General features: G+C 51.5%; 1 protein-coding gene across 1 annotated transcript; it reads left to right on the top strand.

The window, feature by feature from the left end:
- Positions 1–1641: 1641 nt before the first annotated feature.
- Positions 1642–20301, top strand: nrps1 (uncharacterized protein; the record flags this gene model as incomplete). Its single annotated transcript, XM_057261569.1, has 9 exons — positions 1642–2139; positions 2201–2617; positions 2744–3046; positions 3114–14116; positions 14163–14725; positions 14790–15172; positions 15225–15885; positions 15937–17564; positions 17620–20301. The coding sequence occupies 9 exons, from the start codon at positions 1642–1644 to the stop codon at positions 20299–20301; spliced, it is 18138 nt and encodes a 6045-aa protein (XP_057126501.1).
- Positions 20302–20671: the final 370 nt, after the last annotated feature.

Genomic DNA, 20671 nt, shown 5'->3' with positions numbered 1-20671 from the left:
TTTGCATAAAAATGAGAGGAATAATCATTAAAAAAATACGAGAAGAGGATCCATTGGCAAAGACGAAACCTTTTCAATCTGAGGTGAGAAGCTGCCCTGCATCCTGTCCACCGACTCTTCTTACGCTGCAGAAGATAACTTACACAGAAGTATGATACAGAACCGAGAGAAACAGAGTCGTGGGGTGTAAAGCCAGCCAAGCCTCCATTTCACCTCCGCTAACACTCTATTTCGCCATGACGGTGAGGTTCCTGGGCTGCGCGGTAAATCATCCGACGATCAGCCCGGCTCACATTGCACCTTGCCGATAGAATCGCAGGGGCACAGGCTTCGATGCGCGAAGAAGAGGTGAGCGGCTGTGGAGTTTGCCATGTGCGCATCTTTACGATCTGTCGGTGTAACTTGGCAACAAAACCCTACAGCAGATATATCGTAAGGTTCTCGGGTGAACCAATGTAGGTGCAATCGAGACCCTGCTGACCTGGATGAAATAGAGATATCCGTCCTTGCCCGTTGTTCTGTCTCGGCTTCTCGAAAACCAAACCCCAATGGACCAACCAGCCTCCTCCCCGAGACTATCGTCATCAATACATGATATACTCTCAGGTGACAGACCTCGCAAGCAGAGCGGCAGCAGGAGGAATGTAACAAAAAAATGCCGCGCCTTTCAAGGTGGCGTGGGCCTGAATGAAAGCTCTCGTCATGACAGCCTGGCGTCCGCCTTGCTGAGCCACGTTCGAGACCGCATCTCATGGAATCTGGATCGGGAAATTGCAGGTTGATTTGTTTAAAAAAAAAAGGAACCCTAAAATCTTGATCAGGAAGGACCTATCATGGATTAGGAAAACATTACCCTGCAGAATTGTCGTTTTTATTTTATCTTTATTCCTCTTTCTTTTTCTCGCCTCGACATTTGTACCATAGATATCAGTCGATTGTAAGAAGTGTGTGTACTTTGGTCATGCTTGGAATTCGCGTAATTTGCCTTAGGCTGTAGTAGCTATACTCGAATTGGCTAACAGCAATACCTCTAAGCCGGTTAGTTCATTCTAAGTCAAAGGAGATGTGCCGTCGTGTCTGATTCGGTTCCACAGGGGGAGAACAAGTCGACCGATCCACCCGGCGCATTGGCCGTGGCGTCTCCAACCCTTTGCTCATCTAGATCCGAACCCCATGCAAGGAAGATACATGGGGGATCCTGAATTTCTGAATTTGCCAGAAACATTACCCCCCCCACTACCAGAGTGCCATTGGTGGCCCGGGTGGTATTACTGTATTTCCGCGCATAATGAGCTGTTGGCGAACGAGCTGGAGCATGGCCATGCAGCGTCTACATAGTGCCGATGACCGATGGCGTAACTATTTTGGTTACTTAGGCTGAGAAAAATAAAATTGTCTGATCTTTTAAAATAACTGAGACCGTCCGACTTCGCGCGGCCACTTCTCCCCGAGATAACCTTCCTCTTGGATACTACTAATCCGACTAATTGAGGGCTCTCATCATCCACTCGCTTCATCGACTGCGGCAGGAACCCAACAGCTTTGACTATCCTCAAAAAGTACAAAATTCATCTCTCGCTCCTCTTCTCCAATTTCCAATCCTCACAGCTTTTGGCCACATTCGAGATTCACTCCGAAACCATGGCCCAATCCTCGCAATGCTATCTTCCTCGCTTCGCTCCCGCGGTCGACGGGCCCAAACGTCCGGTTTCTATGAAGACGAGACCGACCTCGTCGCAATGTGCGCAGTTATTAACCGCATGGCGCGAAGGGCGACTGGAATCCATCTTGCAGGCCACCTGGGCGCTAGTCCTGCACTACTATATCCAAACTGAGGATATTAGCTTCGGTTATCAACACATCGACGGTGACTCTATTTCCTCTCGACACCCTGTACAGCGGTCGAATGTCACCACCCCTGACCGCGATCTGTCGGCTATCCGGCTGGCAATCGATGAGAACGAATCCATCCAGGCAATTGTAGATAAAGTGCGAACCGGTGATGGAATCCAACAGCTCGGCGGTGGTTCTGAGGGTTACTTGCCCTTCAACACCATCTTGATGCTGCGCACATATCGCAAGGCGGATGATCCGTCTCCAACCTCCAAGACATTCCTGGCTAGTGCTCTACCAGACCAGGTATTTATAACCCCCATTCAGTACATATAATGGCATGGCCCCGGCTAATCTTGAACAACAGTGCCGGGTTCGTCTGCATGTAAAGGTGTTGCGCCGGGATATTAACATCTTCCTGGAATGGCGAAATGATGATATGTCTGGAGAACAAATGAAAAGTGTGGCCCACATCTTTGAGCAATTGCTCGCCAAAGTCCTTTCTTCCGAGAACCCAGCTATTAGCCAGCTTAATTTATTCTCGGAGAATGACTGGCAGCGCATTCGCAAGTGGACATCCGATATCCCCGAAACATACGACGGCTGTATCCACGATGCTATCCGTGAACAGGCACTTTCTGGACCGGACAGGGAGGCAGTATGCGCTTGGGATGGCAGCTTCACATATGCCGAACTGGACGCGTTGGCGTCGAAGCTTGCTTGTCACCTGCGTATGCAGGGCGTTGGTCCAGAAGCGCGCGTGGCACTGCTATTTGATAAATCGGTGAGTTGGTCCATTTGATAATATTTCCCCCTTTCCGCTCCATTTTTTCGTATTTGCTGCAAAGTTGGCAGGAGTTCGCAGATTGTGTAAAGTTGTGGAAGATGGATGAGACTGACGATCTGCAAGAAATGGAATTTAGTGGCGATGCTTGGCGTGATGAAGGCGGGCGGTGCGTTTGTCCCATTGGATCCAACTCATCCACCTTCGCGCCTCCAACGGTTGATCGACTCTGTCAAGGCCGAAGTCGCCCTGTGTTCGCAGGGCCGTGCAGATGCACTTCGTCCCATTGCGAAGACTTTGATTCCCATCTGCAGCGATACCCTGGATGGACTGCCCGCGCCCGTTGACGGAATTGATCTCGCATCGGGGGTCACTGGCCAAAATGCCGCTTATGTTTTGTTTACTTCTGGATCCACCGGAGAGCCGAAGGTAGGTCTAGCGGATATTGAGAAATTATGATGGTGCATGGTGCAGAAACTGACGATTCGCACGACAGGGCACCCTCCTGGAACATCGGGCTTTCCTATCGAGCTCCCTGGCTCACGCCGCTGGTCTCTGCGTCTTTCGCGAGACTCGCGCCTTGCAATTCGCCGCACACACGTTTGACGCCAGTTTGGCAGAGTCGCTTACTCCTCTGATCCACGGTGCCTGCGTCTGCATTCCGAGCGAGGAAGACCGATTAAATGACATTGTCCGTTTCATCAATGAAAAGCGGGTCGACCAGGCCTGCTTCACCCCGTCTTTTGTCGGCTTTATTGAAATCGACAGCGTGCCAGGGTTAAAGTCTTTAGTTCTGGCCGGTGAGGCCATGTCCCAGTCACAACTGGCAACATGGTCCAGAATCAAACTGGTCAATGGATATGGACCGACGGAGGCCAGCGTCGCCTCCGTGCTAAACACCAATGTTGCACCGAACGCCGACTGCAAGGATATCGGTCTGCCTGTTGGTGTCCGCGCATGGCTGGTAAATCCTGAAAACCATGACCAACTTGTTCCTATCGGCTGCCCTGGTGAATTGTTGCTCGAGGGACCAACTCTCGCTCGATGCTACGTCAACAACCCACAAAAGACCAACGAATCCTTTATCTACGACCCATCCTGGACCAAATTCGACGCCGGAGGAGGGATAAATCGCAGGTTTTACAAAACTGGAGATTTGGTGAGATACAACTCAGACACAGGTGCTCTGAACTACATCGGTCGGAAAGATACTCAGGTGAAGGTTCACGGCCAGCGGGTTGAGCTTGGCGAAGTTGAGAACCAGTTGAACAAGGAAAAGAGCGTGACGCACTGCTCTGTTCTTTTCCCCAAGGCTGGTTTCTGCAAGGGCCGTCTTGCAGCTGTGATTTCCTCTGCAGGACTCCTAGCGGAACAATCCGATGCGGACCTAGAGCCTCTGCGACTGCTTCCTTCATCGGAGAAAGTTAAGATCGTCCCTGCTATTCGAGAGAGCTTGTCGGGCCGACTCCCGACTTACATGGTACCTGCAGTGTGGCTTTGTGTGGAAGCATTGCCCCTTCTTCCATCCGGAAAACTCGATCGGAAGGGTATTGCAGGTTGGGTTTCCGGCATGGAGAACGATCCGGACGTTGGAAAGGTTGAAAATGGTCTTGTGCTTGAGGCTGAAATGTCTCAACCTGCAAATGAAATTGAAGAGACTCTCACTGCTGTTTACAGTCGTGTCCTCAACATCCCTCAGAACCACGTCAGTCTGACTGAGAGCTTCCTGGCACTCGGTGGCGATTCTATTGCTGCTATGACCTGTATTGGTCTGTGTAAGAAACGTGCAGTTGGCCTTTCTGTCCAAGATGTGCTCCGCAGCAAGTCGATCCAGGACTTGGCTACGCGTGCAAAGGCGATTGATCACACGACGTCGTATAAGGAGGCAGTAGATGAGGCGTTTGATCTCTCACCCATCCAGATACTCCACTTTGGTCTCCGAAAGGAAGGCCAGGGTCATTTTAACCAAGGCATTCTCACACGTCTCAGCAAGCCTCTTGATGAGCGCACCCTTCGCAAGGCGATCGAAACCCTCGTTTCGCGACACTCCATGCTCCGCGCAAAATTTGAAAATACGGGCTGGTCGACAGCTTCAAGCCAGAGGATTACTCGAGACGTCAAGGGCTCATTCAGGCTGCGGAGCAATACCGTACGCTCAATTGAGGACATCAAGCCCCATGTAGCTGACAGCCAGTCTTGCATCAATTGTTTCTCGGGACCCCTCCTGGCTGTTGACTACTTCCGCTTCAAGGAAAAGCAACAGCAACATGTACTATCTATGACCGCTCATCACTTGGTCGTTGACATTGTCTCATGGAGGATCATCCTAGAAGATCTGGAGGATATCATCAAGAACCCTGGAAAACCCACAAGTGAGGATGCGTCACTTCCATTCCAAACCTGGTCCAAGCTACAGATTCAGCACTCAAAGAATATGCTCGCCGAGGGTAAGGTCTCGAAGGATCCTCTACCTGCCCCAGACTTTGGCTACTGGGGCTTGAAGACCCATCAAACCACGTATGGTGATGTTGATTGTGCTTCTTTCGAGATCGATGCGGTTCACACCAACGCAATCCTTCTTGAGTGCCATAAAGCCCTGTCCACTGAGCCAATCGACCTTTTCCTAGCCTCCATGCTTCACTCATTTGGACACTCCTTCACCGATCGATCCCTACCAACAATCTTCAATGAGGGACACGGACGTGAGGTTTGGGATCCTTCCATTGACATCTCTCACACCGTCGGCTGGTTCACTATCTTGCACCCCATCTTCGTTAACGGCTACCAATCGGACGATGCAATTGACACTTTGATCAAAGTCAAGGACTTGCGTCGCCGTGTCTCTGACAATGGTCGCGCGGACTTCGCTAGCGGCGTCCTCCCCATCGAAGGCAAGCGGGCTGGTACCTACCCGCATCCGTTCGAGATCTCATTCAACTATGTTGGCCAGCACCGTGACTTGCAGCGTCAGGATGGCCTCTTTCAGCTCGTTGATCAGATGGCTGGTGAGACTGGTCAAGGAAGTGGTGATGCAGACTTCGGTCGCGACACCCCCCGTTTCGGTCTTTTCGAGATCTCCGCAATGGTCGTTGGTGGTAAGATCCGGTTTACATTTTCTTTTAACAAGTTTATGCAGCACCAAGATCGTATCCATACCTGGGTTGCCAACTGTCAGAAGCAGCTTGTGTCCTTCTCCGAGAAGTTGACTTCGATGTCTCCGCGTCTCACGCTGAGCTCTTTCCCGATGCTGTCTCTCAACTATGATAGCCTCGACAAGATGCTCAACCAGAAGCTCCCGGCGATTGGTGTGAGAAACCTAGATATGATCGAAGACATATACCCTTGTTCCCGAATGCAGCAAGGTATCCTCCTTGGTCAGACCCGGGACAGCTCTTACTATGCTGTCCACGATACCTTCGAGGTCCGCGGCACTGGCTCCACACAGCCCAACCTTGATCGCCTTGTGGAAGCCTGGAAGCAAGTTGCTTCACACCACGCCATGCTACGCACTATATTTGTTGAGAATCTTACTCCTTCTGATGCCTTCTCCCAGGTTGTTTTGAAGGAGTATGATGCCAGCCCCGTCTTCCTACAATCCTCTGGGGATAGTGACATTTTTGCAACCTTTGATGCGCAGGAGCCCAAGAACTACCGTGAGCGTACCCCTGCGTATCGGTTTAGCATCTGCCACACCTCAACCGGACGTATCTTCTGCCGCATTGAACTGAGCCACGCTGCCATGGATGGAAACTCAATCTCCATCATCCTTCGAGATCTACAACTCGCATACGTTGGGAGACTCGAGGAAACTCGACGCCCGCTGTTCAAGGACTACATGGGCTACCTCTTCGATGCGCCCAGGGACGCAAGTGTTGAATACTGGCGCTCATACCTCTTGGGCGCCAAGCCTTGCATGTTCCCAATTCTAACCGACGGCCAGGCTGCCCAAGAGAAGGCTCTCCGAGCTATCCCTGTCAACTTTGGATCTCTGCCGCGGCTCCAAAGTGTGTGCGAGAAGAAGGGAATCACACTCGCCAATGTTTTCAATGCAGCCTGGGGGCTCACCCTCCGTTACTTCACTGGTTCCGACGACGTTAGTTTCAGTTACATGGCTTCGCTAAGAGATGTTCCTGCGGATGGAGTCCAGTCTGTTGTTGGCCCGGTGATCAACCTCATGGCTTGCCGCATGAAGTTTTCTGGCACTTCGGTGTTGCGTGATGTATTGGAGAAGGTCCAGGATGATTATATGGATAGCTTGCCGTATCGACACACCTCACTCATTGACATTCAACATGCTCTGAAGCTTTCTGATACCAACTTGTTCAACTCGGGTGTCTCCTACCGCCGTCTACCTGGCGCGAAGGATGCTGTCAGCAGTGATATCGAGTGTGTCGAAGTCGGTTCCATTCACGACCCAGCCGAATTCCCAGTCTTCATTAACATTGAAGCTATGGACACAAAGGCTTGTATCGACCTCAACTACTGGACTACAAACCTCTCTGATGCACAGGCCTCAAATGTCGCCAACACATACGTTCGTTGCCTCGAGAGCATTATGACATACTCGGATAGCGAAATCCGCGAACTTGATAATCTCAGTGATAGCAACAAGACTGATATTACCACCTGGAACAGCAAGAACTCACAGGCTGTTGAGATTTGTGTTCACCAGGTTGTTCAGGATATGGCCAAGAAACGGCGCGATGCTCTTGCCGTCACTGCTTGGGATGGAAATCTGACTTACTCCAAGCTCGACCAGTTCTCTTCTCGCCTGGCTAGTTATCTGATCACGTTCGGCGTGGGACCTGGCAGTCTTATTCCAACATCCTTCCCGAAGTCCGTTTGGAACGTTGTTTCCATACTAGCGGTGATGAAGGCTGGTGGTGGTTGTATCCCTGTCGAGAACTCGAAAACTTTGAGCCTCATTGAGAAACATGTGCAAGAAAACGTGATTCAGGTTGCCCTTGCATCCCCCGAGAAGGCACAGGTTCTTGAGGAGGTGATCCCTTATGTGGTACCCGTCAGCGAGTCTCTGCTCGAATATCTCGGCGATGAGCCTTTGCTATCTATGGCCTGTTATTCGGACCCCGCTTATGTCTCATTCACTGCTGGATCCTCTGGAGCCCCGAAGGGAGTTATCCTTGAGCATGCTACTGTCGTAACTCGAGCTGAAGCATTCGCCGCGTCACTGAAGCTCAATGATGCCTCGCGCACATTCCAATTCGCGGCTCACTCGTCCGATCTTTTCTTGCTCGAGACCTTCGGTACCTTTATGCGCGGAGGTTGTCTTTGCATCCCAGCAGACATTGATCCTTCCAAGTTGGCCGCCTCCATCAATGTTCTTCACGCCAATGTTTCCTGCTTGACCCCAAGTGTCGCGGAATTCATGACCCCGAAAGACGTTCCCGGCCTCAAGACTGTAGCAATAGTCGGAGAACTTGCGACCAATACTCTTTTGGATAGCTGGCGGTCTGATGACCTCCAGCTGCATGTTCTGTTCGGATCTACGGAGTCGTCCTCTGCAGCATGCCTCGCTCCGATCACACAGGGTTGCAAGGAAAGCACCATTGGTCGCTCCGCTTCCTGTATCTCCTGGGTTGTTGACCCCGCTAACCACCACGCTCTTGTTCCTGTCGGTGCTATCGGCGAATTGGTTATCGAAGGTCCTGTGATTGCCTCCAAGTACCTAGCAAACGAGGGTCGTGATCGTGAAGCATTTTTTGAGAACCCATGCTGGCTTTCTGCCTTCCGACGTGACTTGCACGAGTTCACGGAGACGACCAAGTTCTTTAAGACTGGGGATCTTGTTCGTTACAATGGTGATGGTTCCCTTGTGCACCTTGGCCGCAAGGATAATACTCAGGAACTTTCCTTGTCATCTGACTTGCGCCGTGTTCAGCAATCTCTTGTGGGATACCTGGGCTCCAAGAGAAAAGCTCTGGTGGATACGATCAAATTTCCCGGGGATACAAACAGCTCCATCGTGGCATTCGTCGGCTCCTCAGCACCCACTGCAGCATCTTTTAACGAGCGAGTTATTCAAAGTTCATCTTCTGACCTGACGACAACCATTTCCGCAATTCACGCGCATTTGACTAGCCGATTCCCAGCTAACAAGGTTCCGAGTTGCTACATCCCTATTTCGACAGTCCCTCTCACCTCTCTTGGAAAGCTAAACTTGCAGGGCCTCAACGCCGAAATTAACTCCCTCTCCGCCAGTGTTCTGCGAACCTTCGACGTTGAACGATGGACTGGATTGAAGTCATCTAACCGCCACTCCCGCCAGTCGTCCCTTTCAGGAACCACCCTTGCTTTCTGGAAAGAATATCTGGCAGATATCGAGCCCTGCAACTTCCCCTCTATGTCTCTTGTCACTACTAGCCCTGGTCGTTCCACTCGCACCCTTAACAAACAGACTCAGAAGTTGCATGCCTTTAGCAAAATGTCAGGTGTCTCTGTCGAGACTCTCTTCCAGTTTGCTTGGGGTCTGGTTCTTCGTTGCTACACTGGCTGCGATGATGTCTGCTTCGGATTCTCCTCTGCCAACTCCGACGATCTTGCAGTTTCCATTTGCCGCCTCATGTTAACCAACGACCGCAAACTGGAGGAGACATTGCAGCACTCCAAGGCCCAATTCGACAAGGGCCTCCAAAACTTCGCAGACCTCGCCACAGTTAACCATCATCTTGGCTTCGAAAACACGAGTATTTTCAACACTCTTCTCACATTCCGCACTTCCTCGTCCCTCCCTCAGGGCAACGTCCAGGAGATGACCACCGCGAACGACTATAAGCTCACTGTCGCAGCGGAGGTGAGCAGCGCTGTTGCCGAAATTCATTTCAGCTATTCTTCGGACATCCTTTCCTCCAGCCAGGTTACCCATGTCATCGATGCCTTCGACCACTTCCTCAATGATGTCATGTCTTCTAATCCTCGCTATCGTCTCATTGGTGATCTTGATCTCTTCCCCCAGCGCTCTTGCAGACAAATTCGAGACTGGAACGCCGTTCTCCCTCCGCGCGTTGAGAAATGTGCCGATGAGCTGATCCAGCAACAAGCCCTGCTACACCCCCGCGCTGAGGCCATCTGCTCCTGGGATAAAAATTTCACCTATGGCCAACTTGAGATTGTTTCCAGCCGCCTCGCACGCTTCTTGACGGGATTGGGTGTTAAACCCGAAGTGTTCGTTGTTCTATGCTTCGAAAAGTCTGCTTGGGCTGTCGTGGCCCAGCTGGCCATTCTCAAGGCCGGCGGTGCATTTGTCTCAATCGACCCTACTCACCCCGACTCTCGCCTCCAAATGTTGATCGAGGAGATTGGTGCAGATCTAGTACTCTGCGCGGCAACTCTCCAGTCAAAAATGGCTAAGCTTTGCAAGAAGGCATTCGCTGTTTCGCAGAGCTCAATTTCTCAGCTGCCCGAATCTCCCCTTGCTCTGCCTGGCACTCGGCCTGCACCAAGTAGCGCAGCTTATGCTATCTTCACCTCGGGTACCACTGGCAAGCCAAAGGCCACTGTAGTTGAACACGTCGCCCTCAGTACAACCGCTATTGCCATGACTGACGCTCTCCATATGGACTCTAGAACACGTTCGCTCCAATTCTCTAACTATACTTTCGACGTAAGCATCCTTGAGATCATGATGACTCTGATGACCGGTGGTTGTGTTTGTGTCCCCAGTGAAGAAGAACGCATGAACAACCTGGGAGGAGCGATTCGTCGTATGGAAGCCAACTACATGGCATCGCCACCTGCCATTGTCAACACTCTCGAGCCAAAGAGTGTTCCTACTTTGAAGACGATCATCACTGGGGGTGAAAAGATGCCCGCCAACCACATCGATCGCTGGAATGACCGCTTCGTCATCAACGCGTATGGTCCTTCGGAGGCAACTGTCGTCGCAACTGTCGGTGTCAAGGTCGATTGGGAGGGCAACCGTGTGAACAATGACCCTACCTCCATTGGACATGCCGCCAACTGCCGAGTTTGGATCGTCGATCCTAATAACTATAACCGCCTCCTCCCCGTTGGTGCTGTTGGAGAGATGCTTTTGGAAGGAAGCAACATTGCTCGCGAGTACCTTGGAAATGCCGAGAAGACGAAGGCAGCTTTCGTTGACGATCCAACTTGGAGTCACCACCCCAGCCTCCTAGGTCTCTTCAAGCGCAAAGACCGCATGTACCGCACTGGGGATCTGGTTCGGTACAACAGCGATGGGACTCTGGCTTTCATCTCTCGAAAGGATACTCAAATCAAGTTCAATGGTCAGCGTATCGAGCTTGAAGAGATTGAACACCAATGTCTCCGGGCCCTTCCAAATGGATCTCAAGTTGCAGTTGACGTTGTCGTTCCCCAGGAACGCACTGTCGCAAAGGGTCTTGCTGCCTTCTTCACAGTTCATGATCCTGATTCCGTGGAAGGTGGTACTAGTGATGATTTTGCACCTACGATCCCTGGTGTTGATCCTCTCCTTCTGCCCGTCTCTGTTTCCAATATGGATGCCATCCAGAAGTTGAAGAGCTCCCTCCCCGATCTTCTGCCCCAAAGCATGATGCCACGCCTATTTTTCCCCTTACGCAACCTTCCTTTCACCTCCTCTGCCAAGATTGATCGTCGCCGCCTTCGTGCGATGGTTCAGACATTGTCCAAAGATGTTCTGAAGTCATACGTTACTTTCAGCTCTGGCTCAAAGAAAGAGGAGACATCTGCAGATGGCATTGATGCTAAGCTGCGCTCCTTGTGGGAGAAGATCCTAGACCTTGAAACTGGCTCAGTAACCAATGACGATAGCTTCTTCGCCCTTGGTGGTGATTCATTCTCTGCCATGAATCTTGTTGGTGCTGCGCAAGCTTTGGGAATCTCTCTGAATGTGGCTACTATTTTTAACACTCCCATGCTGATCGAGATGGCACAAAGCTGTTCAGAGTCTCAAGAGGTTCCGGAATTCAAGAAGGCCACCCTGAAGCCATTCTCGCTACTGCCGTCTTCCGTAGATGCAGAAAGCATCATAGAAGAAGTGGCTGATAGCTGTGGTGTTTCTAAGTCGTCTATCTGTGATATTTATCCCTGCTCTGCCGTCCAAGAAGGTCTTTTGACACTATCTTTGAAGCATGCGGGTGCCTATGTCGCCCAGCCTGTCTTCCGTCTCGCCGACGGCACAGACCTTGACAGATTTAAATCTGCCTGGCAGCAGACGGTGATCGATCTCGAGATCCTACGCACCCGAGTCGTGCATACCGAGGCCATGAACTTTGCACAGGCGGTTTTGGACGACCAGCCCATCTCTTGGGCCCATGTGGACTCCTTTGAAGCTCTGCCGAGTGATATAACTGAACTACCAAAGCAAAATGGTGCGCCTCTCACCGGCTACGCGATCGTCCAGCCCCGTGGATCTTCCACTCGCTACTTCGTCTGGTCGGTTCATCACGCACTCTACGATGGATGGAGTATCCCCCTTGTCTGGAGCAAGGTTGAGGAGAACTATAGGGGCTCTCAAAACAAAGCTTCGGGCACATCCTACGGTCTTTTCATCGAGTACCTCACCAAGAAAGACATGGAAAAGTCCGATGCCTTCTGGAAGTCTTATCTCAAGGACCTTTCGAGTACTCCCTTCCCCCAGAACAAGAACTCTGTTCCCCATGCCGTACGGGCTGGTAATACCCAGTACCTCACTTTGGATATCTCGCGGCCAGCCAACAGCGTTGAGTTTACTCTACCTGTTTTGCTTCGTGCCGCCTGGGCTATCGTCATCGCTAACCACACCGCATCTGGAGATGTGTGCTTTGGCGAGACCCTGTCAGGTCGCAACATTGACCTTCCCGGCGTCGGCGAGATTGCTGGCCCTGTTCTGTCAACTGTACCTACGCGCGTGCAAGTCGACAACGAAATGACAATCATCCAGTATCTTGACCAGATCAACAAGTCTACTACAGAGATGATTCCCCACCTTCACGCAGGCTTACAACACATTCGTCAGCTCAACAAGGACACATCCACTGGTTGCAATTTCCAGAACCTGCTTGTTATTCAGTCTGGCGAGGGCGAGCTAGACAGCTCAATTTGGGTTGACGAGAAGCGTGAGACAAGCGAGGACTTCTTCACTCACCCCCTTGTTCTCGAATGTTCATTCTCGAAGTCAAATATTTCCTTCACCGTTCATCATGATGAACTGGTCATCAATGCTTGGCAGACCAAGCACATCACAGAGCAGCTAAGCCACGTTATGAAGCAACTTCTGTCTGTTCCCAAGACCACGGCTAACAAGTTGGTTGACTTGGAAGTTGTTAGTCCAGAAGACAAGGTCGAGATCGGCGAGTGGAACAAGCGTGATATTTCCCCAGTCGAGCGTTGCGTTCAGGAATTCATCCTGGAGAAATCTATCGAAACCCCTAATGCTCCTGCCGTGTGCGCTTGGGATGGACAGCTTACTTATCGTGAGTTCTGGGATTTGGCCTCCTCTTTTGCAAACTATCTCATCGGTCGCGGTGTTGGCCCCGAAGTATTTGTTCCCGTTTGTCTTGACAAGTCCGCTTGGGCTATGGTCACTCTGATCAGTATCCTGATCGCTGGCGGTGCTTACGTTCCACTCGACCCCCACCACCCTACTTCTCGACACGAGGAAATTCTCGCAGATGTTGGTGCGAATATGATCCTCTGTACTCCTAACTACAGCAGCCGCTACAATCGTGTTGTCAAGACTGTCATCCCCATCAGCAAAGAGACTATCAAAGCCTATGGCTCCCTCAACTCGTCTTCAACCCGCCCCCGTGCCCAAGTGACAGCTTCCAACATGGCTTACGCCCTGTTCACCTCTGGCAGCACTGGACGTGCCAAGGGTATCGTCGTCGAGCATCGCAATGTTGTCAGCAGTATCATGGCATTTGGCCCAATGATGTACATGGGACCAAAGGCAAGAGTGTTCCAGTTTGCCTCTCTGACCTTTGATGCTGCCATCATGGAAACCCTCGCCATCCTCATGCTTGGCGGCTGCATTTGTGTGCCTAGCGAGGATGAGCGACTCAACGATATCGCCGGTGCCATCCGTCGCCTCAATGTCACTTGGAGTTTCCTCACTCCATCCATTGCGAGTATCATTGAGCCGTCCTCTGTCCCATCCCTGGAGGTCCTTACTGTTGGTGGCGAGAAGATGTCACAAGAGGTCATCACCCGATGGTGTCATGTCCTTAAGTTGATCAATGGATACGGTCCGACCGAAACTTGCGTGTTCGCAGTCGTTGATACCGCCGTCGCAGTCAATCGCGATCCTGCTCGGATCGGCTACGGTATTCCGAGCACCCTAACCTGGATTGTGGACGCTGAAAACCCGCACAAATTAGCTCCGCTTGGTGCAGTCGGCGAACTTGCTCTTGAGGGCCCTGCTCTTGCTCGGGAGTATTTGAAGAACCCTCAGAAGAATGCCGAAGCCTTCATCAACGATCCTACCTGGATCAAAGGTTTCAAGTCTTCCATCCCGTCCCTCTCGCAGGATCTACTTGACAGGTGACCTTTGTTATTACAATCCTGATGGTTCCATCGAGTACATAAGCCGCAAGGATCACCAGGTTAAGCTACATGGCCAGCGCATGGAACTCGGGGAGATCGAGCATCGACTGCATGAAGACCCACTGGTCCGCCACGCCGTTGTTATCTTGCCCAAGAACGGACCTCTCAAGCAGCGTCTTGTAACTGTCATGTCGCTCAACAAGATCGCCGCGGATAACAAGCTGATCTCCGATAAGCCATGTGAGTTTGTGGAGGAACGTGAGTTTAACAGCCAGGGTCTCTGCGGCCTCGTGGAGGTACAGAAGAAGCTTGAGGCACAGCTTCCCATCTACATGGTTCCACAAACCTGGGCTCTCATCAAGAAGCTCCCAATGCTTGTTTCCGGCAAGCTGGATCGCAAGAAGATCACTGCCTGGCTGGAAGATATCGATGACGACTCCTATGAGCGTATTATGCAAGACTTCGACCGCATGAAGCGTGGTGCGCCAGAGAAGCCCGAAGAAAAGGAACATGATGGATCCTTGAAGATTGTTCGTGAGATATTCGCGCAGGTCCTCAATATTTCGCTGCAGAAAGTCAACATCGACCGATCTTTCGTCAGCCTAGGTGAGTTTTCAACGGAACTAGGTTCTCATTTCAAATAGTCAGCTCTATTAACAACCTTCTCTAGGCGGCGACAGTATTACCGGCATGGCGGTGATCTCCAGAGCTCGTAAGCAGGGCTTGGCCGTGACGCTCAATGACATCTTGCAAAGTCGATCAGTCAAGGAGCTTGCCCAGACTGCCAGTTCCAAGGCACCAGTCAAGGCTCTGCGCGAGGAGAAAATTGGAGAATGCTTCGCCCTTTCTCCCGTTCAGAGGCTCTATATGCAGTCTACAAATTCCTACAAAGGAGCCGCTCGTTTCAATCAAAGTATCACTGTGCGGGTCTCTCGTCGTGTTGAGGGGGAGGTCCTTCGTCGTGCTATCAAGGCTGTTAGCACCCAGCATTCCATGTTCCGCGCCCGGTTCAGCAAGACTGGTTCTGGAAGCTGGCAACAGAAATCGTCAACTGTGAGTACAAAAATCCGTCTCGAGCGTCCCATGTTACTAACACAGTTTCAAGGAGGTTGATGAGTCTTATCGATTCCGCATGCACTCTGTTAGCGATACACGCGCCATGGTCCCCAGGATTGCCGAAAGCCAGTCGTGCCTCGACCCCCTCAATGGCCCAATTTTCGCCGCTGATTTGTTCAATCTTCGCAATGGCGGCCAAGTTCTTTTCCTTGTGGCGCATCATATGTGTGTTGACATGGTATCTTGGCGCATCATTCTCCAAGATCTTGAAGAGCTTGTTGTGTCCGGTTCTCTATCTGATGATAAGGCTTTGTCCTTCCAGAGCTGGTGTGCCTTGCAACTCGAGCGAGCAAAGATCCATGATGCTGGTGCAACCTTGCCATTCACCCCTTCGCAGCCAAACCTCACCTACTGGGGCATGGAAGATTCCACCAACCTCTATGGGGATCTCAAGATGGAGTCGTTCACACTTAACGAAGAGATGACCAACTTCATTCTTGAGGGCTGCCACGAAACCTTTGGAACTGATACCGTTGACATTCTTCTTGCCGCTATTGTGCATTCTTTCAGCCGCACATTCACTGACCGCAAGCTTCCCACCATTTACAATGAAGGCCATGGTCGTGAGCCTTGGGATGCTACCATTGATCTTTCTCGTACAGTTGGTTGGTTTACAACCATGGCCCCTCTGCTCGTCGAGGGCCGAGATGGTAAGTGTCATCCTAGCTCGTTGTTTGCCGATGCCCGCTCACATGATACAGGCACTCTCATGGACACCATCAAGCGAGTCAAAGATACTCGTCGCAAAATCACTGACAATGGACGACCTTTCTTCGCAAAGAGCCTCTTGGCTTCGGACCAGCAAAGCAACGAGAGTGCCTTCCAGGTTCCTCTTGAAATCTTGTTCAATTACCTGGGCAAGCTTCAGCAGCTGGAACGCAATGACTCACTCTTCCGGCACCAAGGCAGTGTGTTCGACAGCTCCGACTTTGCTGTTGCTGGCGACATGGGCCCTGACACTGCCCGCTTTGCGTTGTTTGAACTTTCAGCCATTGTGGTGAAGGATCGTTTGAATGTCTCCTTCGCCTATAACCGCCGTACTCAGCGCGAGGGTCAGATCCGACGCTGGATTTTGCAATGCAAGCAAACCTTGGAAAAGGACCTTTCCACTCTGAAGAATGTCTCCGCCGAGCCTACTCTTAGCGACTTCCCACTTCTTCCGATCAACTACCAAGGCTTGCAGGTCCTAACCAAGAACACTTTCCGCAAGCTCGGAATCCGGAGCAAGAATGAGGTTGATGACATCTATCCTTGCTCTCCCATGCAGGAGGGTCTCCTGCTAAGTCAACTTCGTGACCCGAGTGCCTACATGTTCCACACTATTTTCGAGATCAAAGATGCCCGCGCAGGCAAGGTCGACGCGGAGAGACTTGCCCGCTCCTGGAACATGCTTGTGGATCGTCACCCTGTCCTCCGGACCGTCTTTATTGACAGCAATTACAGCGGCGGTTCCTTCGATCAATTGGTTCTTTCCAAGCTCAAGGATAATGTCCTTCGGGTTGAATGCCCTGACTCTCAGGTTGAGGAAAAGCTGGCAGCTATTTCCCTTCGTGATGCGAATGCCATGCGTCCTGCCAAACTTTCTCACCAGTTGACTGTCTGCAAGGTCACGAGTGGACGTGTCCTCGTCAAACTCGAAATCAACCATGCTATCATCGATGGTGGAGGTGTCGATGTCCTGCTACGTGACCTCACCACGGCTTATGATCGCAAGCTTGCAGAAGGCCCTGGGCCTCGTTTCAGCGACTATATCAAGTACATCCGAACTCAGAGCCAAGGCGAAGCCCTCGACCATTGGAAGAAGTATCTCGGTGGTGTTCGTCCATGCCACATTTCCCCTTCTGCCGGCTTCCAGACCCAACGGGAGCTGAAGGGTATCTTGATGAACTTCAACCGCTATCCCGAACTGCTTAAATTCTGTGAGGGAGCTTCGGTTACCTTGGCAAACCTCACATTGACTGCCTGGGCTATTGTCCTTAGACAGTTCACCTCATCCGATGATGTTTGTTTCGGATATCTGTCGGCCGGTCGCGACGCGCCCGTCAACGGTATCCAAGACATGGTCGGTATCTTTATCAACATGCTCTGCTGCCGTGTGAAGTTCTCTTCGCACCAGTCCCTTTCCGATATATCCAAGCGGGTGAATGGTGATTACATCGCCAGCATTCCCCATCAGAGCTGCTCCCTTGCTAGTATCCAGCACGAGCTGGGATGGCAGGGACAGTCTCTCTTCAATACAACACTCTCCATTCAGAATCACACCGTTGCCGGTGGCTCTAAGGAGAAGGGTCTATCCTTCGACCTACAGCACGCCCACGATCCTAGTGAGGTAAGTATCCGTGAATATATCTACATGCAAAGTGACTCCTGCTAACAACTTTCAGTACGCTGTCACTGTAAATGTCGACATTTCACGAGGAGGCGAGGGTATCATGCTCCGCTACTGGAATGATGTTGTCTCTGATGCCCAAGCGCAATCCCTCGTCGATTCTATTGCCAAGGTCTTCACTGGCTTTATCGAGTCGCCATCGGAGTCAATCTCGGCCGCCAAGCTCGACAACCAGGCTCTGACTGAGCAGCCATCTGAATGGAGCAGCTCCCAGACATCTGTCAGCGAGAGAGTCAAGACCAACAGGAAGAGCCTAGATGGAACTGCAATCCAGAAGATTATCGATGACCGTGTCCACGAAATAATCGGTCAAATGCTGAGGGATGGGAAGTTGATGGTGCCAGGGATGGCGACCGATAGTCTTTCCGGCTACGGCCATCCCGACTCTGTTGGTTCTCCCTTCCAGTTAGAAGGACTCCAGGGCGAAGCGGATGACTCGGGTGTCTGCTCTGCAACCTCGCGCTCCAGTCAGGACGGAATGTCCGCAGACGTTGAGCGAAAACTTTGGAGCCTGTGGAGCACTGCTCTTGGTCTGTCACCCAATGTGGTGCGGCACCAGGATAGCTTCTTCAAGCTCGGTGGCGATAGTATCACTGCCATGAAAATGGTCAGCGCCGCTCGCGAGGATGGCTTAGTCCTCACTGTTGCTGATGTCTTCAACAACCCCGTTTTTGAAGACATGCTTGCCACCGTTCGTGCTGCCAATGTCACACAGCAGATGCTCAATGTCGATCTGAAGCCAGTTCACAAGGAAGTTGATTCATTCCCCGACAGCACACCAACCACTCTGGCACAAACACCTTCTTCTGAAAGCATCTCAGTCCTCCGACCTTCCATGACTGTTGATGACGCTTCGGTCCAGAGCGGCATTTGCCCCAAGATTGGCGTCTTCAAAGGCGGAATTGCAGATGTTCTGCCTGTCACTGACTTCCAAGCAATGTCCCTCACTGCGACGCTGTTCAAGTCGCGATGGATGTTGAACTATTTCTTCTTGGAAGGCAATGGTCCCTTGGATCTCCGCCGTCTCCGCGAGAGCTGTCTTAAGGTCGTCGACGCGTTCGACATCCTGCGTACCGTATTCGTCTGCTTCCACGACCAGTTCTTCCAAGTCGTACTTCGCAAGATCCGCCCCAGTATCTTCGTCTATGAGACTGACCGTGGTCTCGACGAATTCACCTCCACGCTTCAGCAGCGCGACCGTGAATACGGTCCCCGAGAGGGCGAGCAATACGTGCAGTTCTACGTTGTCAAGAAGAAGGAAAGCGATCAACACCGCATCATGATCCGTCTCTCTCACACGCAATACGACGGAGTCTGCTTGTCCAAGATCATGTCCGCCATCAAGTTCGGCTACGAAGGCAGTCCTCTTCCTCCCGTCACGCCTTACGCCAGCTATCTCCGCCAGCTTCCAGGCACAATTACACCGGATCACTACAACCACTGGTCTAAGCTTCTGAAGGGATCGCATATGACCCAGGTCGTCAGTCGAAAGGGTACCTCCATGTTCCAAAACATTGGTGCTTTCACCGAGGTTCGCAAGACCATCGAGGTTCCACCCACTGCGCTTGGAAATGTCACTGTCGCGACTGTCATGCAGGCTGCTTGGGCCTTGACTCTCGCAAAGCTGTCTGCTAAATCAGATGTTGTTTTTGGCCTCACAATCAGTGGTCGCAATGCCACCGTGCCTGGAATTGAGAACACTGTCGGTCCATGTGTTAATGTTGTTCCTGTTCGTGTCAACTTCGCCGAGAAGTGGACAGGCGTCGAGTTGTTCCGCTATCTCCAGGATCAGCAGGTGTCCAACATGCCATTCGAGTCCCTTGGCTTCCGCGAGATCATCAAGCAATGCACTGACTGGCCAGCCTGGACATATTTCACCACCTCGGTGTTTCACCAGAATGTTGACTATGAGGGTTCCCTGGAACTTGACAACAACAAGTATCGCATGGGAGGCGCGGGAGTCAATGACAACTTCGCCGATCTGACTATGGTTTCTCGCCCCGCTGATGACCGCAATCTCAATATCACTCTCGGATTCTCCGAGAAGGGCCCCATCCTTCCTTCATTTGCTGAAAGGGTCCTGGACATGGTGTGCGAAACTGCGCAGTCCTTGATCGCCAACCCTTCAACTTCTTTGCCATCTCCAAACATGCTGTGCTCTCTTCCACCCCAAGTGGTCGATGACCTGCCCCGTGCCTCGGACGAGCACTTCCTCAGCGCCCATCTCAAGTCCCGTTCCATTGCCGAGCTTCTAGTCCATTCAGACATCCTGTCGCGCTCCTGGCACCAGTGCCTGCCTAGTCGAACTCCTGTTCTGACAGAGGGCGATGAAGATGAGAAACCCAAGCACCAACCAGCCTTCCAGCTCGACTCATCCTTTTTCGATCTTGGTGGTGATATCTTCAATATGGCACAACTTACCTGGCTTCTTGAGCAAGAAGGCCTCAAGGTCCGCTTGGAAGATCTTCTCGAGCACCCATCCTTCCTTGGCCAAATGGCTGTCCTGGCTCTGCACAATTCCAAGCACCAGGAGGACTTTGGTCCTGAATATGCCACCGGAGCAGCCTCGCCGAAGCCATCTATGCCTCAAGTCGAGAAGAAGAAGACATGGGAGAAGGCCATGACACTTGCGAGAAAGCTGACTCGTCGGAACAACATGGTTTCCAGCCGGGTCTGATGAATTTCATCTGTTCCTTCCCCGGCGTCATTTCAAAAACGAAAAAAAGGAAGAGAGGAGGAAAGAAGAAATAATTAGAGGCCGTGAAACCTCCTCCCAAACACCTTTTGCTTGACACTCATATTGTCTCATTTTCCTTGCATTCCATTTTGTCTCATGATGTTTTGTACTTTATACCTCACGGTTTTCATCCAAGCCCAGCATACGCTGTTTCCTATGTTCTTTACAATTCATGGTTTGGATGGATAAACGAAATTTATGTCAATTTTTGGTTATTAGTTTGGTTTTACCTCGAATTGCTTTTGGTCTTATAGAATGTGTTTCTTCCCGCGTTCCAAGATTACCGCACCATCAAACAATGGAACTTGAA

The sequence above is a fragment of the Penicillium waksmanii genome (assembly GCF_028829765.1).
Source record: "Penicillium waksmanii strain IBT 27052 chromosome Unknown utg000002l:1.0-3326099.0:1.0-3328782.0, whole genome shotgun sequence".
Taxonomy (NCBI): domain Eukaryota; kingdom Fungi; phylum Ascomycota; class Eurotiomycetes; order Eurotiales; family Aspergillaceae; genus Penicillium; species Penicillium waksmanii.
The sequence above is the reverse complement of the archived record's forward strand: the minus strand, read 5'-3'. Positions and strand labels throughout refer to the sequence as shown.